We start from the raw sequence: 25,854 nt of genomic DNA on the forward strand, positions 1-25,854 counted from the left end.
TCAGGGGGTTGGACTAGATAACCCCCGGGGTTCCCTCCCAACTGTATGATTCTATGATCCTTGCAGATCCTGCCATCTTAAATTCTGTCGATGTGGAATAGCATAGACGTTGCTGAGACAGGTGTGTGAACACCTGACCATGGACCTGTTTACTAGCAAGCAGGGCATCACTCGCAAACAAAAACTCTTCTGAGAAACGAAGCTGGTGGAGGCGAGAGGACAGAGAACATTCTGGACAAAGAGGATGATTCGGAGATATCATTAATCCTCTCCAAGGTTGCAGAAAAGGCCTTGTTTCCTTCTCAGTTCTCCTCCAAGGCCAAATCAAGCACTCATTTGCCTGCCAAAGCCTTGTGCTCCGTTGACTTGCATGCAGACTGGTTACGCTTTTAGATATCATAGTAGAGTTGGAAGGCACCCAGTGGTCATCTGGTCCAACCCCCCGCCACAATGCAGGAATCCAAGCTAAAGCATCAGTGACAGATGGCCCTCCAACCTCTGCTTAAAAACCTCCCAAGGAAGGAGAGCCCAACACCTCCCGAGGGAGTCCGTTCCACTGTTGAACAGCTCTTACTGCCAGAAAGTTTTTCCCCATATGTTTACAGTGGAACCTCGGGTTAAGTGCCGTATTTTTCGCTCTACAGTGGTGCCTCGCAAGACGAAATTAATCCGTTCCGCGAGAGTCTTCGTCTAGCGGTTTTTTCGTCTTGCGAAGCAACCCTATTAGCGGCTTAACGGATTAGCGCTATTAGCGGTTTAGCGGCTATTAAAGGCTTATCGGCTTATCGGATTAGCTGCTAAAAGGCTATTAAAGGCTTAGCGGCTTAGATAAAGGGGGGGAAAGCGAAAAAAAAATCGCAAGACTCGCAAGACATTTTCGTCTTGCGAAGCAAGCCCATAGGGAAATTCGTCCTGCGAAGCAACTCAAAAACGGGTTTTCGTCTAGCGGGTTTTCCGTCTTGCGAGGCATTCGTCTTGCGGGGCACCACTGTATAGGATGCACCTTTTCCCCTTCAAAAATTAAGGGGAAATGTGTGTGCGTCCTATGGAGCGAATGCAGGCTCCCTGGCTTCAGCGATAGCAACACAAAGCCTCCGAAGCCTGCGCTCCGGAGGGTTTGCGTTGCTTTCGCTGAAGCTAGGAGAGTCTGGTCTTTGAGGCTGGCGGTGGGGGAAAGCAGTGCTTCCCCCCACCGCCAGCCCCACAGGCTCGGTCGAAAAGCCCGCAGGAGCCACACGCTCTTTAAAAGGTGCGCGGCTCCTGTGGGCTTTTGCAGGAGATGGAATCCCCCCACCTCCCGCAAAAGCCGCGCGCTCTTTAAAGGGTGCGCGGCTTCTGCGGGCTTTTCTACAAGGTGGGGGAATTCCCCCACCTCCTAGAAAAGCCCGCAGGAGCCGCGCAGCCTTTAAAGAGCGCGCTGCTCTTGGGGGCTTTTCCCCAAGGAGGAAAAAGGGACAGACTGGCCGAGTCAGTCCCTTCTCCCTCCTGTGGGCTTTTGCGGGAGATGGGGGAATTCCCCCACCTCCCGTAATAGCAGGGAGAAGGTCTGGGAGAAGTGCACAGGCTGCGTGTAGCCTGTCCGCTGCTCCCAGAGCTGGGGGGGGGGGGGAATCATATTTTTTCCCTTTATTTCCCCCTCTGAAAACTCAGTGCGCCCAATGGTCAGGTGTGCCCTATAGAGCGAAAAATACGGTACTTAATTCGTTCCGGAGGTCCGTTCCTAACCTGAAACCTCTGGCTAGGTTTCCCCAGCCACTCTGGGCGGCTTCCGACATATACAAAAAACATAGTAGAAACAGAAAGCTCCAAAGAAAAGCAGGTGGTCTCCTCAGGGAAATACTGGAAGGGGAACTCACTCGCCCCAATAGCTGTGGGTTCAGCCTGGGCAGCCAAAAGAACCCAGACCCCAATTTGTCAAACCGGGCGCCTTTATTAAAAGTGTTGCAATGGTTGTCACTTCACCCCCACAGATTCCCTTTAGGCAAAGAGGAAGGTGCCACTGCCTCAGGGTAAAAGACGCCACAATATTGATGCCTCAAGCATTCATAAACAGCAGATGTTCTGTCTTGCTCCAGCAAAGTTGCATAGCAACGGCCTTCGGCCTTCACTCCTTATCTTCTCTTCCCTCCAACCTCCTCCTGCTTGCGTGCTACTTTGACCTTGTCTTTTGGAAACACAAGCTTCCCATGCTGAACCCTTCCCACACATATTTCACTTTTCATTCTATAGTTTCTATAATCACTCCAAAAGCCTGAGTGGGCTTATTCAGGCACCCCAAGCAATTTTGTGGGGGTGAGAATGAGTTAACCAGCTTTTATCCACTGCTCGTATTAAAATGTCCCATCTAAAGTTTCTTTGACATTGGCTGAAAACATTTCTCCCATGCGTTGACAAATGAGAATCAGAGAATTGTAGAGTTGGAAGGGACCTCAAGAGCCATCTAGCTGAACCACCTTGGCCATGCAGGAATCTCAGCTAAATTAGCCTGCTTTAATTTCTGCATTTTTTCCATTCATGTCGGTTTGGACACCTTAATATTGTTTCTTTGCAATCTGTATACAGTGGTACCTCGGGTTACATATGCTTCAGGTTACAGACTCCACTAACCCAGAAATAGTGCTTCAGGTTAAGAACTTTGCTTCAGGATGAGAACAGAAATTGTGCTCCGGCGGCACGGCAGCAGCAGGAGGTCCCATTAGCTAAAGTGATGCTTCAGGTTAAGAACAGTTTCAGGTTAAGTACGGACCTCCGGAACGAATTAAGTACTTAACCTGAGGTACCACTGTAATGCTTTATTTCATAAAATGTGTACACTGGTACCTTGGTTCTCAAATTTAATCCGTTCCGGAAGTCCGTTCCAAAACCAAAGCGTTCCAAAACCTAGGCGCGCTTTCCCATAGAAAGTAATGCAAAATGGATTAACCCGTTCCAGACTTTTAAAAACAACCCCTAAACACTCAGAATGGAGCACGTTTGGCTTCTGAAAATAGTTCGCAAACCAGAACACTTACTTCCAGGTTTGCAGTGTTTAGGATCCAAGTTGTTTGAGTACGAAGGCATTTTGAGAACCAAGGTACCACTGTATACCTCTTGATGGTAAAAAAAGAAAAGTGGTTTTGTAGAAACGATAAAATGATGAGTACAAACAGCTATTTAAAGCATTCAAAAAGTAATCAGAATCAACAATAGGCTAATAACGGACGCAAACACATGTCAAATGTTGTAAGGTGGTACCTCGGGTTACATACTGTCAGAGTTGCTTCCAGATCCTAGCTCACAGAGGATCACGCTAGCCAGCGATCATTAAATAAAAGTCTTTATTGAGTTACAGTTTCCATTCTCAAGCTGCTGCGTGCAACCCTACGTCTAATGGTTAGATCGGCGAAGCTCCATCTGAGTCTCCGCCCCTTGTACACCAACTTAATATCCTAGCCTTGCTCCACCTTTTCCGCCTGACTGTTCTTCTCTGGGTCCCTCTGCCCCCCGGGGTCTCTTCCTTCCGGGATTCCTCTGACGCTGACGCTGACCCCCCTGACTCTTCTCCCTCCTTTCGGCGGGCTTTAGGACCTGGCTCCCTTTCCGGGCTGCCTACTGCGCCACCTTCCTGTGCATTTGAACTTGTCGCGCGCGCCCAACCTTCCACCTTCCGTCTGACCGTTTCTTCGCTCCCCGATGGAGGTGTGGCCACTCCTGACTCGTGCCCTCCCCCCTGTTGTGAGCTGCCAGCGCTTGATCCCTGGCGCCCTTCCTCTTCCCTGCTCTCTGGCGGTGACGCTGGTCCCGATTTCCAACTGCTCCCCTCTGAGTCCCCTCTGGCTCTATCTTCCTGGGGTGTCCCCCTAGGCTCCCCCCTTGCCCTGGCCACTGGTGCTCCTTTCTGTGAATCTTCTGATTCACTGGAAAGACTCGGAGATCTCGGGTCGTCGTCATCACTCATCTTTTCTTCTGCCTCCTCCCCCTCGCTCTCTGTTTCCTCCCTTGCCCTTGCCTCTGCTCCTGAACCCCTGACACATACGCTTCAGGTTACAGACTCCACTAACCCAGAAATAGTACCTCGGGTTAAGAACTTTGCTTCAGGATGAGAATGGAAATTGCGCAGCGGCAGCAGGAGGCCCCATTAGCTAAAGTGGTACCTCAGGTTAAGAACAGTTTCAGGTTAAGAAAGGACCTCCAGAACGAATTACCGTATTTTTTGCTCTATAAGACTCACTTTTTCCCTCCTAAAAAGTAAAGGGAAATGGGTGTGCGTCTTATGGAGCGAATGCAGGCTGCGCAGCTATCCCAGAAGCCAGAACAGCAAGAGGGATTGCTGCTTTCACTGCGCAGCGATCCCTCTGGCTTCTGAGATTCAGAATATTTTTTTTCTTCTTTTCCTCCTCCAAAAACTAGGTGTGTCTTGTGGTCTGGTGTGTCTTATAGAGCGAAAAATACGGTAAGTTCTTAACCCGAGGTACCACTGTATTTTGTAAGTGTTATTGTCAGGTGGATGGTTTGACTGGAGATGGGAAGCTGTTCTATGGTGGCATACATTTTTGCAGGGCTTTTTTCTATTTTAAAAAAAAAAAATTAAGGTAATCTCATTTTCCTACTCATATTGAAATACTGCCCCTCAATGAGGCCAGACGTAGATTCACAAAATGTTTAGGGGTATGCGTCCCCCCAGAAAAAAAGCACTGTGTTTTTGAACGAATCTTTGGCAACAGTCAACGCCCACCTTTTAATATGAAGGGATGTGGCTTAGAACGCTTAATCTGGGATGACTCATGCTGGAGAGGCTGGCAGTTCCAGGAAACAGTCGGCGCCTTGAAACCAAAAGCAAAACACCCTCCCTTTCTCCCTTCTGTTTCAGAGCGGAGCAGACATGGCAAGCGTGCTCCTCGCCCAGCAGTTCCTGGACGAAACCTCCTGCCCCATCTGCCTGGACTATTTCACAGACCCGGTGATTCTGGACTGCGGGCACAGTTTCTGCAAAGCCTGCCTCACCATGTGCTGGAAAGAAACCCAGAGACCGGCATCTTGCCCCCATTGCAGGCAGGTAGCCCAGAGAACCAGCTTCAGGCCGAACCGGCAGCTGGCCAACGTGGTCGAAATAGCCAAGCAGTTCAGCTCTCAGGCGGAGACAACCGATTGCGAGAGACATGGGGAGCCCTTGGAGTTTTTCTGCAAGGTTTGTGCAGCCCCCATCTGCAACGTCTGCAAGAGGTCGCAAGAGCACAGCGAACACGCCTTGATTAATCTGGACCAGATTTCACAGCGGATGAAGGTAGGAAATCTCCTTCAAGCATCAATTCTCAGAACTGTGTCTTAGGTTGCATGAGCACTCTACCTGGAAAGCCCATTTTCCCCTTCAAAGAATTCTGGGTGTTGTAGTTGGTTCCTGAGAGTTGTAACCCTGCGTGGGGTGAACTATAGCAGCCAGAATTCTTTGAGGAAGGAGATGTGCTTCAGAGGTCTAGCTTTAATCCTCACCGTGCTATGATGTATAGATGGTACCTAACGCCAAGCAAATTAGCCAAAATATACCGTATTTTTCACTGTATAAGACACACAAGACCACAAGACGCACCGTTTTTTGAGGAGTAAAAACAAGAAAAAAAATATTCTGAATCTCAGAAGCAGTGAAAGCAGCAATCCCTCTTGCTGTTCTGGCTTCTGGGATAGCTGCGCAGCCTGCATTCGCTCCATAAGACGCACACACATTTCCCCTTACTTTTTAGGAGGGAAAAAGTGAGTCTTATAGAGCAAAAAATACGGTATATAAATCAACGTCAGATCTTTGTTGGAAATGTAAAGAAGTAGAAAGTATTGTATAAATAAAAGTTTGTAGGGAGGTAAAAAGAAATTATATAAGAAATATGTAACTGGGCGGTATAAAGTAATGGATAGATAAAGTACAGTGAGATTAATTGGAAGTCAGTTTTAAATTTCTTCTCTATAAGTTTTATAATTGTGTTCAATACCAGAAGTATATACAATGAGGATTATATTAATTTTCTTATATCTTATAGTGTGGTGGTTTGTTTGATCTTTCTGTTATTTGTTTGATTGACTGTATGCTTGTTTACCTGTATATACGTCTGTTTTTTCATAAATGTGTTTATTTTAAATTAATAAAGATACTTTTTTTTATAAAAAAAAAAGAAGAAGTAGAAGGCTCCTTTTACCACATGTGGCGGATGTGCAAAGTAGCTAAGGAGTTTTGGGAGATTGATTTATAATGAGTTGGAAAAGATATTTAAGGTAGCTTTCCCAACAAGACCGGAAGTGTTGTTGTTTGTTTCCTAAGGTTAACTGGAGCAGCCTTTTCCATTTGCAGCTTCTGCTTAAAAGGGGGTAGCTGAGTCACCTCCAAAGTGCACATCTGTCCTTTAGCATGAGAAAAGTTGAGCTACAGCAGACTTCACCCCTGAGAATAAGGCCAGGGCAAAAGGTTTAGCGCAGTGATGGCCAGACTCGGCCCTCCAGCTGTTTTGGGACTACAACTCCCAACATCCCTAGCTAACAGGACCAGTGGTCAGGGATGATGGGAATTGTAGTCCCAAAACAGCTGGAGGGCCGAGTTTCGCCATCGCTGGTTAGCGGTTTCCAAAGATGGATTTGTTATCAGTAGGAAGTGGTATCGTTGATTTTGCGGCTTAATTCTATGTTTTTATATTGTAAAGTGCCCTGTGATCTTTAAATCTTCAGGCGGAGTGTAGCGTTTAAATTTAATACAGTGGTACCTGAGGTTACATACGCTTCAGGTTACATATGCTTCAGGTTACAGACTCCGCTAACCCAGAAATAGTGCTTCAGGTTAAGAACTTTGCTTCAGGATAAGAACAGAAATCATGCTGCGGTGGCGCGGCGGCAGCAGATGGCCCCATTAGCTAAAGTGGTGTTTCAGGTTAAGAACGGTTTCAGGTTAAGTACGGACCTCCGGAACGAATTAAGTACTTAACCTGAGGTACCACTGTAGATGTAATAATTAATTGCCAATGGATTGTGTAGTGCGGAGCCTACTAATAGATCTTTGGTGATGGAAGGAATCGGGAGGAAGGATTCCACTTATAAATGGAATTAAGATTTATTAAGGATTTCTGACTCTTAATTGTTTCACAATGGCGCCACCTGCACATTTGGAGCACTATGCGTTTAATACCATTTCAACAGTCATGGCTGTTCTGGGGGCTGAACGTTGTTAGGAGACTCACTCTTCTCCTCACAGCTACAGTTCTCAAAATTCCCAGGGAAGAGGGATTGGTTGTTAAACTAGGGTTCTCATATTTCAAAAAAGTGAAAATCTGGACACAAAGGTGTTGAGGTGTGGGGTTTTTTTGGCAGAATCTCCAAAAATATTTTAAAGGAATTTCCCCCTCAGACATTGTAGACGTCTGGAATTGTACCTCTGAGAGGCGAATGAGGGGGTCTCCAAACAGCTCTCAGCACCCAAAGCAAACTACAGCTCCAATAATTTTTTTGGGGGGGGGCGGGAAGCCATGACTGTTTAAAGTGGTATGGCAGTACTTTAAATGGGGATAATGACAACAGCAAAAAGACCCTTTCTTTCTCTCTCTCCACACACCCATCAAACTTCTGAAATGAGGAAGCTTGTGGGGCAAAACTGGGTTCTTGAAAAGTGTGGTTAAAAAAAAAAAAAAGACTAATAGCATGTACACATACCCCACAAATGAATAAAAATGAATGCTCAATAAAGACTGGACATAAGGCACTTCCAAATGACTTGTTTATTGAGCATTAATTCTGATTTGTTCGGAGGCTATTTGATTAGCGTTAATTCCGGTTTATTTCTGGGGAAGTTCGATGACTTTTATCCCATGCTTTCCAGTGCATTTCCTTGTCACTCTCCTTATTGCAAAAATAAAAACAAATCCAATATTTTGTGGGGGGAATTGTGTCTGGGCATCAAACTGGCTGATTTCTCACAGGTCAAAAAGTCTCATTTTGTTTTCCACAGCAAGGAATCCCGACTCGGGTGCAGTTTCTGGTGAAAGAGAGACAAGTGGTTAGGGAATGGAAACGGGCTGAAGAAGAGAGGATCAAGGCATTTCCGGTAGGTCTTTGCTGTTATAGTTCCCATATTGGGGATGAGTCTTGGCTGGACAACAGTTCTGTCATCCTGGATATGTATGCCGGCAGATATATCAGGCTGTGTTCACGTTTGTTTGTTCTTAATGATTTTTATTAAGTTTCTAGGGACACGGGTGGCGCTGTGGGTTAAACCACAGAGCCTAGGACTTGCCGATCAGAAGGTCGGCGGTTCGAATCCCCGCGACAGGGTGAGCTCCCGTTGCCCGGTCCCTGCTCCTGCCAACCTAGCAGTTCGAAAGCACATCAAAGTGCAAGTAGATAAATAGGTACCACTCCAGCGGGAAGGTAAACGGCGTTTCCGTGCGCTGCTCTGGTTCGCCAGAAGCAGCTTAGTCATGCTGGCCACATGACCCGGAAGCTGTACGCCGGCTCCCTCGGCCAATAAAGCAAGATGAGCGCCACAACCCCAGAGTTGTGGTCAGGGGTCCCTCTACTTTTATTATTAAGTTTCTAGCAAATATAACACCTATTACAACAGAAACTGAAGAGACAAAATTAAAAATATAAACAAAAAAGATAATAAGAAAAATAAAAACACATATTAACACACACCCAAACCACACAAATTAATTGACTGTTTAAACTTCTAGCGTCATTAACATCATTTGGACTTCCTCTGAGCCCTCCCTTCTGAATTTCCTTGTATTTAAATGTAGCAGTTTTCCAATATCATTATTAAAACACAACATTCCAATTAAATTCTAATTTGTTAACTTTTCTTAAAGTTCAGATCTCAGTTATTTTAGCAGTGGCGTAGCGTGGGGGGTGCAGGGGGGGCCGGCCGCACCGGGCGCAACATCAGGGGGGGGCGCTCGCACTCGCAGCTCTCTGCCCCTACCTGGCTCACTCACTCTCTCTCACTGCAGTGCTGGCTGTGCGAATCCGATCCGAGCCGCTGGGTCGCCGCCCACTGTGGAGGGGGTGGGTGCCAGGCGTGCGGTGCGGAGAGAGAGCAAGGGACTATCTGGGGGAGGGACAGTGCAGCGGCCGCCCAGCGCAGCGCTGAGCGCAGGAGAGAACCACACCAGACCAGACCAGGCAGCAGCAAGAAGAAGCTGGCAGCGGCGGCAGGTTAGGGGTTAGGGGGCGCAAATTACTTGCCTTGCCCCGGGTGCTGACAACCCACGCTACGCCGCTGTATTTTACAACTCTTACTTTCTAATTTCTTAGTTTCTAATTAGTACTTTCTTTTTTTTTTTTTTTAAATAATGTTTATTAAAATTTTCAAAAATACAGAAAGTAAAAAGTTAAAATACATTCAGAACCTTATTTTCATATATCCACTTTCTGGGACTCCCCCCTTCCCCCACCCCTATCATATTCCTGTTTCATATTGTTGGCTCCACAAGCTCTCAATTCTGATTAAAAACTTAATTTGTTTAGACCATTGTTCGAATTTAAAATTCCTACACTCCTCATCAATACCCTTAATCAAAAGCCAAAAATTTCTTTCCCAGGGCCCACCCCATGTTTATTCCACAATTTCCCTTTTTTTTTTTTTAATAATAAAGACTCCCCACATAATAAAAATATCAGAAATAAGAAATAAAAGATAGAATAGATGAAACAAAACCAGTTCAAGAAAAGAAATTGACAAGCCTTTGGATTTTAGTTCTCCCCCTCTGTCCCCGGTTTAATTTCCCCCTGACCACCAAACCATGTTATCCGCCTGGAATTCTTACAATCCATAAATCACCTATTTTCCCCCAACTCCTTGCTGGTTTTTTTTTTTTGTTTGTTTGTTTTTTCCCTTACATAATTTATTTTTTAAAGCACTTAGCTTCAGATCTTTAATAAAGCTCCCCCCATTGTTCTTTCCAAATTGTAGTCCAGTTTCCTCTTGTTCCGCTGCTGAAACGTTCTAATTCAGAAGCTTAGTAAGTCTGCAGGGATTATTGTTATTCAGGAACAAAAACTTGCGTTCAGTCCCTTCCTTTCTTCAATAGAAAATTCTATTGTCTCCTTTAGCTGTACACCCTGTAGACAAAATATTATTTCCGTTTTGCAGCTTTCCCAGAAGATAACCAGTTCTATAAAATTCCAATGGTATTTTTCCACTTACGACCATCTTTGTAATGTCCCGAAACTCCTCTAGGGGGATTATTGTAACTTTGTTTTCTCTAGTCCAAAAGTCCGATTGTTATCCATGTTTTCGCCATTTTGTATCCAAGTTTTAAAAAGTTGTAGCAAATTGTAACAAATTTAGCCAGCAAAGTTCTCATAATAAAATCCTCGACTTTGACAGCTACTTTGACAGCTGTCAAAATCTCCGACTCTTTTCACCAGGCTCTCTCTTCAATCACCCCGGTTCCCAGGGGGGGGGTTACGTTTCTTCTCCCTCAATTCGTCCTCCAGCACAGTTCTTATAATTTCCCATCGTGGAATTCTTAGGTTTTATCAGCAATACAAATCTTTTTGGACCTTGGTTTCCCCGTCCTTGTCTTAGAAGGTTTACAATAGGGGGGGGGACTGACTTCCTTTTTGGATCCCCCCCCGCTCGTGTCCAAATCGAAAGGAAATTCTTTTTTTTTTCCTCCTTTTAAACCCAGTTTCCAAATTACTCACGGGTTGTTGTTAAAAAGTCCGAATTTTCAATGGAAGAAGTCAGCGCTCTCCGCCGGATGGCATGCGGCTGCGCTCGGCAGGGATAGCAGAGGACTCAAAGCACCACGCTTCTCCCCGGCACCCGATCCGTAGCCTTTAAAAAGGCTCCTTCACGAGTCGGGAGGGCGCTGACGGTGCCAGCCGAGTCTCCATGTCCACGGCCCTCGTGGCCGTGGTTTTTAAGGGTCCCCGCATCGCCGGTGCGGTAGGACCCAGCCCCTGCCGAGCAGGCTCCCTCCGGAGCTCGGAGGGAGTCCGCCATTCGGCGATGGCGCCAACCCGGAAGTCCTAATTAGTACTTTCAAGTAGTTTCTAATTTTTAATATTATAATATTTGTTCAAATGGTCTCTAAATTTCTTCCACTCTTCTTGATGTTCCTCTTCTTTCTGGTCGCGGATTCTTCCAGTAAGGTCAGCCAGCTCCATATATTCCATCATTCTCATCTGCCATTCTTCCACAGTTGGTAATCCTTGTGTTTTCCATTTCTGAGCTATAAGAATTCGAGCAGTGGTTGTGGCATACAAAAATAACTTTACATCGTTCTTGGGCATTTCAGAACCTATTATCCCAAGGATAAAGGCATCTGGTTGTGTTTACGTTGTTAGGATATTTCCGTTCCACCTTAAAAGGGAGCAGGCTTTGTGAGTCACAGAGTCTGCGTATTTCCTGTTCACAGGAAGTTTATGTTTGTACATTGCTTTCGTTTTTCTCTCTGTGCCTGAGACATCGAAGCAGGCAGTCATGTTTTTTTCTTTGTTCGGATCAACGCTGAATAAACTTGTAAATATGCTCTCCTGAGTGCACCTTTCGTTGTGCGAACTCTGCTGATAGAGCGTGCACGAGCTCTGGAACGTGGAAAGCTATTTCTGAGGCTTCATGTCGCTAATTGACTGATACTGCGTATCTACCAGAGATCGATGGATCGTCCGGCATCGGCGTGGGGGCATGATGGAATTTGTCTCCCTGGCAGTATCCCAACACACGTTTCTGCCTTGTTGTTGTTGTTTAGTTGTGTCCGACTCTTCATGACCCCATGGACCAGAGCACGCCAGGCACTCCTGTCTTCCACTGCCTCCCACAGTTTTGTCAAACTCATGCTGGTAGCTTCGAGAACACTGTCCAACCATCTGTGCTGGGTGCCCATTTGCAACTGGCTCAGTGTCTCCTGTGTTAATATGAAGAGCCTTGAACATCTTGCGTCCAGGATACCTTAAAGCAGGGCCGGCCCAGGACATTTTGCCAGCCCTGCCACCAAGACCACCCGAGCCCTTCTAATCAAAGACGGGGATAACATGAGGGAGCAATGTTAGTTGTTTCAAGGGCTTTTTCCCCCAGCCGGAGCCCGGCTTGGGAATCTCTCAAGTGGCCGCCATTCTAAGAGAACAAGGGAGAAGTTCGTGGTGAGCTTCCAGCACCTCTTTTTCTAGAAAAATAGCACTGGTTGTTTCCCATGTTAGAGAGGCCTGGCAGACCTCCACAAGAAATCAGGTGTTTCGTGTCGCAGATCCCATGTTGTGGAATGCTATTCCAACAGATAAATGGCAGGCAGCCTTTGCAGGGCTGGATTAAGACCGTTCAAGGCACTTAAAAATTTTTGGTGCTCCCATATACAGTGGTACCTCAGGTTACATACGCTTCAGGTTACATACGCTTCAGGTTACAGACTCCTCTAACCCAGAAATAGTGCTTCAGGTTAAGAACTTTGCTTCAGGATGAGAACAGAAATTGTGCGGCGGCTGCACGGCAGCAGCAGGAGGCCCCATTAGCTAAAGTGGTGCTTCAGGTTAAGAACAGTTTCAGGTTAAGTACGGACCTCCGGAACGAATTAAGTACTTAACCCGAGGTACCACTGTATATCTAATTCAAAATATAAACACGTAAACCTTGGTGAACCGCGTGGCCGTTTTTACCAGTTACCTGATTCTAATTTTGTTGCATTCCCAAGATTAACGTATATCATTACTCTCTAATGTTGCTATTTATGTATGTATGTATGTATGTATGTATGTATGTATGTAGTGTGCACTGTGTGTACAGTGGTACCTCGGAAGTTGAACAGAATCCGTTCTGGAAGTCCATTCGACTTCCAAAACGTTCGGGAACCAAGGCGCGGCTTCCGATTGGCTGCAGCGGAAGCTGCTTCAGACGTTCGGGTTCCAATGAACGTTCACAAACCGGAAAAGTCACTTCCAGTTTTGCGGCGTTCGGCAGCCAAAGCGTTCGACTCGCAATGCGTTCGGTAGCCGAGGTACGACTGTATGTAATTTTTTTTTCATTTATTGTGAGAGCCTTTCCCCCCCAGCTTGCACCATAAGCTCCATGGTAAATCTGGCAACGGAAAAATTTCTGCGGTGTCCCCCTTCCAAAGTCAGTACAATGATACCTCGGGTTAAATACGCTTCAGGTTACATACGCTTCAGGTTACAGACTCCGCTAACCCAGAAATAGTACCTCGGGTTAAGAACTTTGCCTCAGGATGAGAACAGAAATCGACCTCCGGCGGCAGTGGGAGGCCCCATTAGCTAAAGTGGTGCTTCAGGTTAAGAACAGTTTCAGGTTAAGAACGGACCTCCAGAACAAATTAAGTACTTAACCCGAGGTACCACTGTACCACAAACAAAAAAAAAGGTTCATTCTTAAGAATCCTGTGGAAATTTACTGCACTGTGGTATGTTAAAGAAGCATTATGTGTAGAATTCTTTTGCAGTATCCATCGCAGGCCTGTAGCTATGCTCCCTTGGACGGCACTCAGCTTCCATCTCTACTCCCTCCCCAATTTCTATTTCCCCTTCAGGCGGAGCTAGAGGAGGAGAAGAACAAGATCGCAGGCGCTTTTGAACAAATGCATAACTTCCTGCATGAGCTGCAGCGCTTTTGGCTGACTGAGCTGGAGGATCTGGAGAAAGAGATGAAGACGAAAAAGGAAAGTAATATCGTCAAGCTCTCACAGGATATCGCCTTTCTCAGTAGCCACATCACAGACATGGAAAAGAAGCGCCAACTGCCGCCTATGGAGTTCCTGCGGGTGAGACAGTGAAACACAAAGGCAGCTCCCTGATCCTGGGAGTACGGGTCTTGACTCAGAGTCAAGAGTGGATTTCATGCTCTTTATTCAGCTCATAGTGGTGAGGAGGAATGAAAGTTCCCCCAAAGTATCTGCTTTATATACATTATTTACACAATGGGCTGCACATGATTGGCTAATTCTGGAATTCTACTGTAAGCCAATCAGGTTGTGGATTCACTTCTATCTGGAGCATGATTGGGTGGTTCCTGCCAACCAATCATACTGCTGCATTGTTCTAGGACCAATCAGACTGCTGCATTCTGAATCCTATTGTTCTAGGACAAATCAGACTGCTGCATTTTGGATCCTATTGTTCTAGGACCTATCAGACTGCTGCATTTGGATCCTATTCAACTCAGTACATAACACCTGGGGAGGACACTTGGGCTCTGTACAAACTTATTATCCATTTGTTGCACAAAGGAGTAGCTTTTTCTCAGTGTGGAACCATGCATGCTCATCCTCAACATTCTGGTTTCAGTCCAGGTTGCTTCTAGAACCTTCCATCCCCCAAAGTGGGTGTGATTACTTGATACACATTTGAAGATGCTCTTTCGGATTAGATTTCTCCTGACTTTTCCTCCCTGCCCCATATCCCAGGCGAACAAAAAAGGAATTGGGGGTTGAAATCTTGGTGTACGCCCAGCCACAGTGACATTGGGCAGGTCCCAGCCCCCATTGCTGGGGCTGCCTCCGTCCATTTTCAAATGGAGGGGGGCGGGTAACGCAGAATTGATCTGCGTTAAGCTTTTATTTGGAGAACGAAACTGATGTGTGAAAAAGCGCTTTCCCCAGGGCAACGAATGTGTAATAGGTCCAGGTTGTGTATGGACTACTTGATAGAAGAAAATACAATCTCTGTGTCCATTGAATATACAAAGTTTCTGTGCGCTCTGGCTTCTGTCACGGTGTCCCGTTGCACCAGAAGCTGTTTAGTTATGCTGGCCACATGACCCAGAAAGCTGTCTGAGGACGAACACCGGCTCCTTCAGCCTCAAAGCGAGATGAGCACCGCAACCCCATAGTTGCCTTTGACTGGGCTTAACCATCCTGGGGTCCTTTGTTGTTGTTTAGTCGTTTAGTCGTGTAGGACTCTTTGTGACCCCATGGACCAGGCACTCCTGTCTTCCACTGCCTCCCGCAGTTTGGTCAAACTCATGCTGGTAGCTTTGAGAACACTGTCCAACCATCTCATCCTCTGTCGTCCCCTTCTCCTTGTGCCCTCCATCTTTCCCAACATCAGGGTCTTTTCCAGGGAGTCTTCTCTTCTCATGAGGTGGCCAAAGTATTGGAGCCTCAGCTTCAGGATCTGTCCTTCCAGTGAGCACTCAGTGCTGATTTCCTTCAGAATGGATAGGTTTGATCTTCTTGCAGTCCATGGGACTCTCAAGAGTCTCCTCCAGCACCATAATCCAAAAGCATCAAGGTAAAGGGTAAAGGTAAAGGTAAAGGGGTCCTTTACCTTTTTATAATATTGTGTGCATGGAGCCTTCCAAGAAAAGTAATATCCAATACAGTCATACCTCGAGTTGAATGTGCTTTGGGTTGAGCGCGTTCGAGTTGCACTCTGCGGCAACCCGGAAGTAACGGAGCGCGTTACTTCCGGGTTTCACTGCTCGTGCATGCGCAGACGCTCAAAATGACGTCATGCGCATGCACAGACGCACCGTTGCATCTTACGTTCCGTTTGGGATGCGAATGGGGCTCCGGAACGGATCCCGTTCACATCCCGAGGTACCACTGTAGAGCAAAATGCCCTGTTTGTGTTCTGCCTGTGCAGCTGAGACCCATTTCTCTCTTTCTCTCTTTCTCTCTTTCAGGGCCTTGGGACTACGGTGGTCAGGTACGTGGCTCTTTCTCAGTCTCCTTCCTATTCTTTTCCAGTGGCCGGTCACACACATTGGGTGCTGTTGCTGCTGCTGCTGCTGTTTAAACCATCTCTTAGGCTGACCCACCTTCCTTACAGGTTTGTGCTGTGGAAAAGAAAGCGGACAGTGCTGGGAATCTCTACAGGCATGGAAGAGAGACTCATAAGTTACACTCAGAAAAATTCATTTCTGAAGGATACCATGGAGAAATGCAAAGGTATTTTTTGGGGTCGGGGGGTCAGTTCATGGAATGAGGAAGGACGCTGTTTGTCAGGCAGTTCCGCATCTCTGTTGGTTGCTGCGAAAGTCAGAATTTTGCTAAAGAGGAGCTGACTCTTACCTGGAATGATCCAGCGGGTCTCGAATCACATTTTCCCTCATTCCATCCACTTCCTAGAATTCCTTTGATGCCGTGGCCTCCTTGGCTGTGCACACACGTAGCCATTTGTAGCACAAAAATGCAGTTGATCTCAGTCTGGAATTTTTTCCTCCTCGTCCTCAACATGCTGTTTTCAACCTAGGTGAATTCTAGATCCTGCCATCCCTAATGGGGCGTGTGGTTGCCCTCTAGGTGTTTGAAAACCCTTCCCTTGAATAGGTTATCCATGCCTTTCCCTCCCTGAACATGCCCCAGGTGAGCGAAGAAGCAAGGAAGCGGTGTTTGTGATCTTGGTATATACATGGCAAGTTCACACAGAATCCATTTGCGATTATATTTTTTTCTCCACATACCAGGGATACTCTGAAAAGGAGAGGGGATGAGAAAACCTGGGATTGGGGAAGGCGAAAGTGTGGGGAGGTGCTGATTTAGAGAAGACCCATCATATTGACGGAACCTTACGGCCCACATTAAACAACAGTATGGACGAGCCCTTAGCTGAGAAGAGGATGGAGAGAAAACTAGAAATAGTTTTCTTTGCTTGTCATTGACTCTGGCGCCATCTAAAGTTTGCCTTTATGCCTGCCTACCCCCCATTCCCAATGGCAGAAATCCACTGCTGATCTATGAGCAGAACGTGTGCCAATTTTATTCACAGTTGTAGTTTTTCTTTTTAGGCGATGCATATCCTTGTTTTTCGTCCGTGAGTAATTGGCCACCTGACCCATCTTCTGCCCCCCCCCCCCCAATTATATCCACGATAGGCCTCATTAACCAAGAATTTAGTATGAGGGTGGGGCTTGGGGGGCAGGGACGGTTAACAAATGATATACTTGATGGACTTTTGACCACGTTTTTAATTAGTCGCTCTTTCTTCTGTGTAACAGAGCTGCTGATGCAGGCACCGAACAAAGGTAAACTATCTGTAAGGAATGGAAGAAAAGAAAATGTTCACCAGTGTCAACCCCTCGTTCAAGTATTTCAACTGGTTGCCTTCATTTTTCTTTTATTTAGTTTGTTAAATTTATATACCCAATCTTAATTAGAATATCTCAGGGCCTTAGGCGGGTGGCTTGTTGCAACCCTCTTCGGGAAAAGTCAATTTATTTCCTTTCATATGAACAGAAATTGGGCTCATCAGTGAGAGGACAACTAAGATACTGGATGGCAGGGATTCCACATGTGGTATAGTCAGTGCCTGCTTAATCCAGAATGGGGCAGCTAGACTGGTGACTAGGAGCAGCTGCCGAGACCATATAACACCGGTCCTGAAAGACCTACATTGGCTCCCAGTACGTTTCTGAGCACAATTCAAAGTGTTGGCCTTTAAAGCCCTAAACGGCCTCGGCCCAGTATACCTGAAGGAGCGTCTCCACCCCCATCATTCAGCCCGGACACAGAGGTCCAGCTCTGAGGGCCTTCTGGCGGTTCCTTAACTGAGAGAAGTGAAGTTACAGGGAACCAGGCAGAGGGCCTTCTCGGTGGTGGCACCCACCCTGCGGAACGTCCTCCCCTCAGATGTCAAGGAAATAAACAACTACCAGACTTTTAGAAGACATCTGAAGGCAGCCCTGTTTAGGGAAGTTTTTAATGTTTGATGTTTTGTTGTGCTTTTAGCTTTTTATTATTATTATTATTATTAATAATAATAATAATAATAATAATTTAGGAATGTGGGACTTCCAAAATATCCATATGTGAGTGGGTGTCCACAGTGCCTCTCTGTCCTCAACCTGCCTGTAATTGAAGGAGTGGTCCTTTCCACTCTTTGCTGGGCCCCAGAAACAGGCCTGGAGTGTTTTCGAGTCTCTCTCCAGTAGTGAGACCGAGCCTTCACCTGGCATCATCAACCACCCAACCTCCTTTGTCATATCCTCCTCCTCTTCTTCTTCTTCTTCGCAGTGAGCATCACTCTGGATCCAGGAACCGCCCACTCCTTTCTTGTAGTAACCGAGGACCTGAAGAGTTTGAGAAGAAGAAGGGAAATGCAGGACGTTCAGGACAACCCTGGGAGATTTGACAGCATGCTCTACGCGCTGGGCCATGCAAAATTCACCTCAGGAAGATATTGGTGGGAGGTGGTGGTGGAAGAGGAGAAGGAGGAAAGGGAACGGGCCAACTGGGCCGTAGGGGTTGCAAAAGAGTCTGTCAGGCGCAAAGGCTTTGTCCGCATGAGTCCTTCTGAGGGGATCTGGGCCATTGGGAAGGGAAAGGATGAGTCAGCCTCATCTGATCCCTTCTGGGCTTCAACCCTCCCTGAGCGGACCCCTTTGAGCTTGAGCTATGAGCCCAGGAAGATCCGGGTGTCCCTAGACTATGATCAGGGCTGTGTGGAATTCTATAATGCCCACACCGATGACTTGATTTTCAATTTCCAACAAGCCTCATTCTCTGGGGAGAAGGTCCAGCCCTTTTTCCATGTTTGGTGGGGAGCTGGTCTGAAGTGTTGAGTCCTGAGGACGATCCTCACCGCCCCCTGCTCTACCACCCCCACCCTGAGAGAAGGTGACAGCCTAGCATTTTCTCTGCAGTGTTAAGAGTTTGTGGGTGCCAGGCACCCTAAATTTCTGGATCCAGTAAATGTTAGAATTTAATCTGTGTGTGGTGTGTTAGAACTGGATGCCAGACAGTAGGTTTAGCAAGCATTAAAATATAAACCAGGCCAGCTCCCCCATGTCAGGAAGTGCCTGGGAGACGAGCCATAGCTCCCACAACATTATTTTTCCACTTTATTTTGTACAACTTTATTTTGTGCAACTGAAAAACTTTAAAATGTTAATAATAATAAAAACTACATGGTGGAAGGAAGAAAAGAAGGAAGGAATGGGCCATTAAGAAAAGTCAAGGAGAATGGGATTCTGGACCAGATAGCTGTTGGGTGGGGCCCCTCCTGCAGTTCTGAGTTGGTTCAGAAAACAAAGCAGAGTTTGAAAGGAGAGTCTTTAGAATTGGTGACCTAGGGGGAAAAGGTTGCAGTCTGGTAAAGGCGGCAAGCTGGGGAGAGGGTCAGAGCACAACGGTTGATGTTATTTTCTATGGAAGAGTTTGTTTTTTGATAAATAAAAAAATGAAAAAAACCTACAAACTTTTGCAATCCTATTTCATGTTCTTCACACACACATTCCTATGAGGTCAATAAAGGTAAAGGGACCCCTGACCATTATTAGGTCCAGTCGTGGCCGACTCTGGGATTTCGGCTTCTGGCGAATCAGAGCAGCGCATGGAAACACCATTTACCTTCCCGCTGGAGCGGTACCTATTTATCTACTTGCACTTTGACGTGCTTTCAAACTGCTAGGTTGGCAGGAGCAGGGACTGAGCAACAGGCGCTCACCCCGTCGCGGGGATTCAAACCGCCAGCCTTCTGATCGGCAAGTCCTAGGCTCTGTGGTTTAACCCACAGCACGTCCCATGAGGTCAATTTGTTGTTGTTGTTTAGTTGTTTGGTTGTGTCTGACTCTTCGTGACCCCATGGACCAGAGCATGCCAGGCACTCCTGTCTTCCACTGCCCCCCACAGATTGGTCAAACTCATGCTGGTAGCTTCGAGAACACTGTCCAACCATCTCGTCCTCTGTCGTCCCCTTCTCCTTGTGCTTTCGCAACATCTTTCCCAACATCAGGGTCTTTTCCAGGGAGTCTTCACTTCTCATGAGGTGGCCAAAGTATTGGAGCCTCAGCTTCAGGATCTGTCCATCCAGTGAGCACTCAGTGTGGTGTAGTGGTTAAGAGCGGTAGACTCCTAATCTGGGGAACTGGGTTCGCGTCTCCGCTCCTCCACATGCAGCTGCTGGGTGACCTTGGGCCAGTCACACTTCTTTGAAGTCTCTCAGCCCCACTCACCCCACAGAGTGTTTGTTGTGGGGGAGGAAGGGAAAGGAGAATGTTAGCCGCTTTGAGACTCCTTAAAGGGAGTGAAAGGCGGGATATCAAATCCAAACTCTTCTTCTTCTTCTTCTTCTTCAGTGCTGATTTCCTTAAGAATGGATAGGTTTGATCTTCTTGCAGTCCATGGGACTCTCAAGAGTCTCCTCCAGCACCATAATTCAAAAGCATCAATTCTTTATGGTCCAGCTCTCACTTCCATACATCACTACTGGGAAAACCATAGCTTTAACTATACGGACCTTTGTTGGCAAAGTGATGTCTCTGCTTTTTAAGATGCTGTCTAGGTTTGTCATTCCTTTTCTCCCAAGAAGCAGGCGTCTTAATTTCATGGCTGCTGTCACCATCTGCAGTGATCATGGAGCCCAAGAAAGTAAAATTTCTCACTGCCTCCATTTCTTCCCCTTCTATTTGCCAGGAGGTGATGGGACCAGTGGCCATGATCTTAGTGCACTATACAGTAGTGGAATAGCAGACTTGTAGAACTAACCTTTTGTTTATCTATTGAAACATGCTGAGAGTAGAAAGGACATTGACTGGAACAGTTGCTTCAAAATGTCAAGGGAAGGGTTTTCCTCTGATTACTTCCTCTTTTGATGCTGCTTATCTAATTTCTATTCCCACCCCCCCACCCCCCCACCCCCACCCTGCTGCTAATATAAATAATTACTCCAGTTTCCGGAGTCAAAAACAGTGGGGTGGACAGGCACTTACAGTAATAGCCTAAAATGGGTTTGAGACCCTAAATGCCCCTACTCCAGAGTAACCCACCCGAACAGTGGGTGATTTACTCCTGATCGACGCCTCATGATCACATCACCCTTTTTTATTTTTTTGCAAGCAAACAAAAATTTGCACAGACTTAAAGCCAGATGGGAAGCCACAATGCAGAACAGCTTGTTCACCGTATGTGAAAGGAACTGAGCATTTCCTAGAAATGATTAAGCAATCGTGAGGATTTGAGGGAAAGCGGAGGAGATTTATGCCCATTTTATGCATGGAACATAGCAGAACATGCATTAAAAATGCTACACAGTGTGCATAGAATTCCAGATCTGATTCCCCAGAGAACTTAAAAATGGAAAATGGACAGTTGCAGAGTGCTAAGGACTAGAGATGATAATACGTCCGTTTCAGTCTCACTCTGTTTCTTATTGTTCTATACTTCAATTTACCGTATTTTTTGCTCTATAGGACACACTTTTTCCCCTCCAAAAATGAAGGGGAAATGTGTTTGCATCCTATGGAGCGAATGCAGGCTCCTTGGCTTCAGCGATAGCAACGCGAAGCCTCCAAAGCGCAGAGGGAGAGCTCCCCCCGCGCTCCCGAGGCTTTGCGTTGCTTTTGCTGAAGCCGCCTGAAGCCCCCGGAGCGCAGGGAACTCCCACTGCGCTCCGGGGGCTTCAGGCAGCTATCCGCAAGCCTTCTGAGCACAGCAGGAGTTCCCGTTGCGCTCCAAAGGCTTGCAGATGACCACCTGAAGCCTGGAGAGCGAGAGGGGTCGGTGCACACCAATCTCTCTTGCTCTCCAGGCTTCGCTTCATTGGAGAGGCGCTGCACAGTTTTCCCTCTCTGAGCAGCGCCCCTTCAGCGAAGCGGGAGGAGAAATGGAAGGGGCTCCGTTTCTCCTGCCACTTCGCTGAAGGGGCGCTGCGCAGAGAGGGGGAGAAGTTTTTTCCCCCTGTTCTCCCCCTCCTATGGTCCGGTGCATCCTATAGAGCGAAAAATACGGTATATCCTGCCTTTCCTGCAAAAGGAGCCCCGGCCAACTTAGGCAGAAGGCAGCATTCTTTGGAGAGGTCTGGGACCCCTTCCTGACCTCTTTAACTGGAACTTTCTTAGGTCTAGCTTGAGAGTCTCTGTGGCCCCACCAGGAATCCTGGGAACTATAGTTTTCCCCTGGAAAAGGGTGCCATTTGTGGCATCCTCAACAAACCACAGTTCCCATGATTCTTTGGGGGGGGGAAAACATGTGCATTGAATATGCTTTAATTGTATAGCACGGATCCACCCTAAAAGCTTTTATTCATGCTAATCAATAAAATTGGAAATAGAACTAGCGTGGCTTTCTGACCAGAGATGTTATATTGTAGGTGTTAAGTTGTGGGCGAACATATCAGACGACACAGCGATTCTTCAAACAGCTCTTCTTTATTCTGAGGCCAGAACTGAACTGAGCTAAAGGGCTCAGTCAGCCTGCTTATATAGAGCGCCAGTACCTTGTTACTGTAACAACTTTCTAAAACTATCCAATCACTGAACGTCACTTTCGATCCTTCATTTGCATACAAACTATCCAATCACTGAACGTCACTTTCGATCCTTCATTTGCATAACTATCTACAGTATCCCCCTGCTGGCCCAGGGTGAGAACTTCAGTACATAACAGTAGGAACCATTAATGCCTCCATGTTCTGGTTGTCACAAGATCCCTTTGCGGCCATCGCTCATCCACAAGCCTAGGGGCTGAGGTCCTTTCACACACACCCCAATAAAATATTTGAGGCAGCTGCCCGCCCAGTTGATGGCCATTGCCATTCAAATGGTGTTCGTGCACCCCGTCATGTGATCAATTATGTGAGGCGACGCTTACCTGGGCTCCCCATTCAACTTGGCACCCCTGTCGCCAAAGGCATAAAGGTGCTTCCTCACACCACTGAGGCTGGGTTAGGTGAAAGATGTGCACCTGTTCTGTTGACCTGTATCCGAGATAGATAAGGTACCTCCAGAATGGAATTCAGTTATGTACTGTCAAATTCAGATTGCACCATTGAAGTTGATTTGGCGCTGTTGTGGATTAAACCCGCTTCCCCTACAAAAGCACTGGGGAAATGCTGGGGAAAAGCACTGGGAGGTGTCAGATAACACTTGCTTTGACGCAACATCATTTAACTTCCCTGAAATCAAATCAGGATGTTCCATAAACAGCCGGTGTCCCTGTAAGCTTTCTCAAAACAAATCAGACATGTTCTCCGGAAGCTGATAGCTGAATAGATATCACTGGGCAGATTTCATCAAGGCTGTCCAATTCTGGAATTAATTTCTGACCAACTGGAGGCAACAGGGACAATTCCGCTCAGGGTCAGCCCAAGACATTTTGCTACCCGACAGAGAAGAGCAAATCACACACGCACACACCAGTCAAAGCGCACCCCAAGTTATTTTGGAATCCTATAAGGACCTCTTCCTTTCCCTAACTGGAAAAAACACAGCTGTGATAAATAAAACAATTTGAGGCCCTTTCATGATGCCAAAATTCATGTCACCTGAGGCAGCCCTAAAGTTGGGGCTGGCTCATTGTAGGGCACTGTCTCTGCATTTTGATGGGGGGTGGGGTGGAATACAGATATTTCTCAAACAGGGGAGCTTGTATTGCTGGTGCTAGTCTGAGCAAGCAAGCTCTCCTAGCGATCAGTTTGTTGCATTTGATTTTTGTGACTGCCAGCTGAGTTAAGCGTGGTTTTTCCTACCTTTAGCCCAGTCAAGGTAAAAGTGAGAACGGAATCCCCAAACCTTTTAACAAGCTTGGTAAGTTGACTGTTTTTGTGCTGGTTTTTCATACATATTTTTCCGCTTGGCCACAGGGAGGTGTGGGGTGGGGACTCCCGGCCATAGCAATAGTTTGGAATGGGGATTGACTGAGCTGATTTGACAGAAAATCGCCCCAAGGAGTTCAGGTGGGGAGGTGAGGAGGTATGGTTTTGAGAGAGGAAACCTTTAACTTTTAGCTTTCCATTCTCTTTGCCAGATATCGGGTGCGTTAATGATGTACAGTTATATCCCTAAGATGCTGAAGAAACCCTGAGGAGAATCTTTGTGGCCTTTTGGGTTGAGGCATAACCTTTCATGGAATAGTCTACTTCAGAAGGTGCATGAAGTGGTGCATGTGTTGTGCTAAGTGCTTACTTTGGTGCTACTTTTGGATGTGAAATTATTGATGAGCATTAAATGCTGATATATGTCAAACGACTTGCTTTCTGTAGGGCTGTAGCAATATACAGTGGTACCTCTGGTTACGAACTTAATTTGTTCTGGAGGTCCGTTCTTAACCTGAGATACCACTTTAGCTAATGGGGCCTGCCGCCGCTGCGCAATTTCTGTTCTCATCCTGAGGTAAAGTTCTTAACCCGAGGTACTACTTCTGGGTTAGTGGAGTCTGTAACCCGAAGTGTTTGTAACCCGTGTTGTTTGTAACCCGAGGTACCACTGTACGGTGGTACCTCGGGTTACATACGCTTCAGGTTACATACGCTTCAGGTTACATACGCTTCAGGTTACAGACTCCGCTAACCCAGAAATATTACCTCGGGTTAAGAACTTTGCTTCAGGATGAGAACAGAAATCGTGGTCCGGCGGCGCAGCAGCAGCAGGAGGCCCCATTAGCTAAAGTGGTGCTTCAGGTTAAGAACAGTTTCAGGTTAAGAACGGACCTCCGGAACAAATTAAGTACTTAACCCGAGGTACCACTGTATCTTTCATTGCTATTGTATTACTGTATTTGGGTTGCACTCGGCCAATTTTTACTCGGAGTAAGACCCATTGCAATTAATCGCCATGACTTGGTTCCCTTTGTTTCCACGGGTGTATTCTGAGAAAAAGTTGGTGGACTACAGCCCGTTGTTTTATTGTGAACTGCTTTAGACCGCTCCTCTTCATGTGAACCGTGTATTATCTGTTGGAAATAAAATATATTAGGGGCCGAACCTCTGCTTGCTCTGCTCACCAACCCCTTGGCAGTCCACCTGCTGCATCAAACACCACGGCAGCCATGATGGGGCTCAACTGGACGACAGTCATGGGAAAACTCAACTGTCTGCTGCTTTGGTGCACTTTCGCTGACTCTCAGGAACAAGGTGGATGATCGTTAAGATTAAAGACAACATACCCTCAGCATAAACAGGATGTTCTTTGCCTCTTGAGAAAACATGAAGAAAATAACACCACAAAGCAAACGGAATTGTAAAACATTGTTTGAATGTTTCAGACGAATGTGCTGGAAGAGCAAGGGTGCCAGCCGTACTTTCCTCCAGGTTATGGCAACAAAATGTGAAATGTAATAAAACTGATGTAAAACATGTCTCATGGTGCAGTTCTTGACCACTGTTCAGCCCGGACACTGAGGTCCAGATCCGAAGGCCTTCTGCAAGAAGTGAGCTTACAGGGAACCAGGCAGAGGGCCTTCTCAGTAGTGGAGCCCTGCCTTAAGGAGATAAAGAAATACAGTGGTACCTCAGGTTAAGTACTTAATTCGTTCTGGAGGTCCGTTTTTAACCTGAAACTGTTCTTAACCTGAAGCACCACTTTAGCTAATGGGGCCTCCTGCTGCCGCCGTGATTTCTGTTCTCATCCTGAAGCGAAGTTCTTAACCCGAGGTACTATTTCTGGGTTAGCGGAGTCTGTAACCTGAAGCGTCTGTAACCCGAGGTACCACTGTACACAACCTTTAGAAGACATTTGAAGGCGGCCCTGTATGGGGAAGTTTTTAATGTTTGATGTTCTATTATGTTTTTATATGTGTTTGTGTGTCTTACCCTAACCTACATCACAGGGTTGTCGTGAGGATGAAATGGGGAGAAGGAAAACCCTGTACACCTGTACATACTTGAGCTCATAGCTGTCAATGTTTCCCTTTTTAAAGGGAAATTCCCTTATTCCGCATAGGATTCCTCGCAAGAAAAGGGAAAAGTTGACAGCTATGCTTGAGCTCCTTGGAAGATGTAAAGTGGTAAAGGTAAAGGGACCCCTGACCATTAGGTCCAGTCGTGGCCGACTCTGGGGTTGTGGCGCTCATCTCGCTTTATTGGCCGAGGGAGCCGGCATACAGCTTCCGGGTCATGTGGCCAGCATGACTAAGCCGCTTCTGGCAAACCAGAGCAGCGCACGGAAATGCCGTTTGCCTTCCCGCCGGAGCGGTACCTATTTACCTACTTGCACTTTGTCGTGCTTTCAAACTGCTAGGT

General features: G+C 46.7%; 2 protein-coding genes across 2 annotated transcripts in view; both read left to right on the plus strand.

Moving 5' to 3' along the window:
- The window catches only part of LOC308470060 (E3 ubiquitin-protein ligase TRIM11-like), a 70,901-nt gene that overhangs the window by 18,141 nt on the left and 26,906 nt on the right, over nucleotides 1-25,854 (plus strand). The gene's annotated exons all lie outside the window — the stretch shown is intronic.
- On the plus strand, nucleotides 1,934-19,095 carry LOC308469738 (zinc finger protein RFP-like). The gene is made up of 8 exons (XM_080992629.1): nucleotides 1,934-2,009; nucleotides 4,850-5,263; nucleotides 7,958-8,053; nucleotides 13,491-13,721; nucleotides 15,584-15,606; nucleotides 15,730-15,848; nucleotides 16,898-16,924; nucleotides 17,913-19,095. The coding sequence occupies exons 1-8, from the start codon at nucleotides 1,947-1,949 to the stop codon at nucleotides 18,458-18,460; spliced, it is 1,521 nt and encodes a 506-aa protein (XP_080848755.1). The 5' UTR covers nucleotides 1,934-1,946; the 3' UTR covers nucleotides 18,461-19,095.

This window comes from Podarcis pityusensis (assembly GCF_964106645.2).
Source record: "Podarcis pityusensis genome assembly, chromosome: 2".
NCBI lineage: Eukaryota > Metazoa > Chordata > Lepidosauria > Squamata > Lacertidae > Podarcis > Podarcis pityusensis.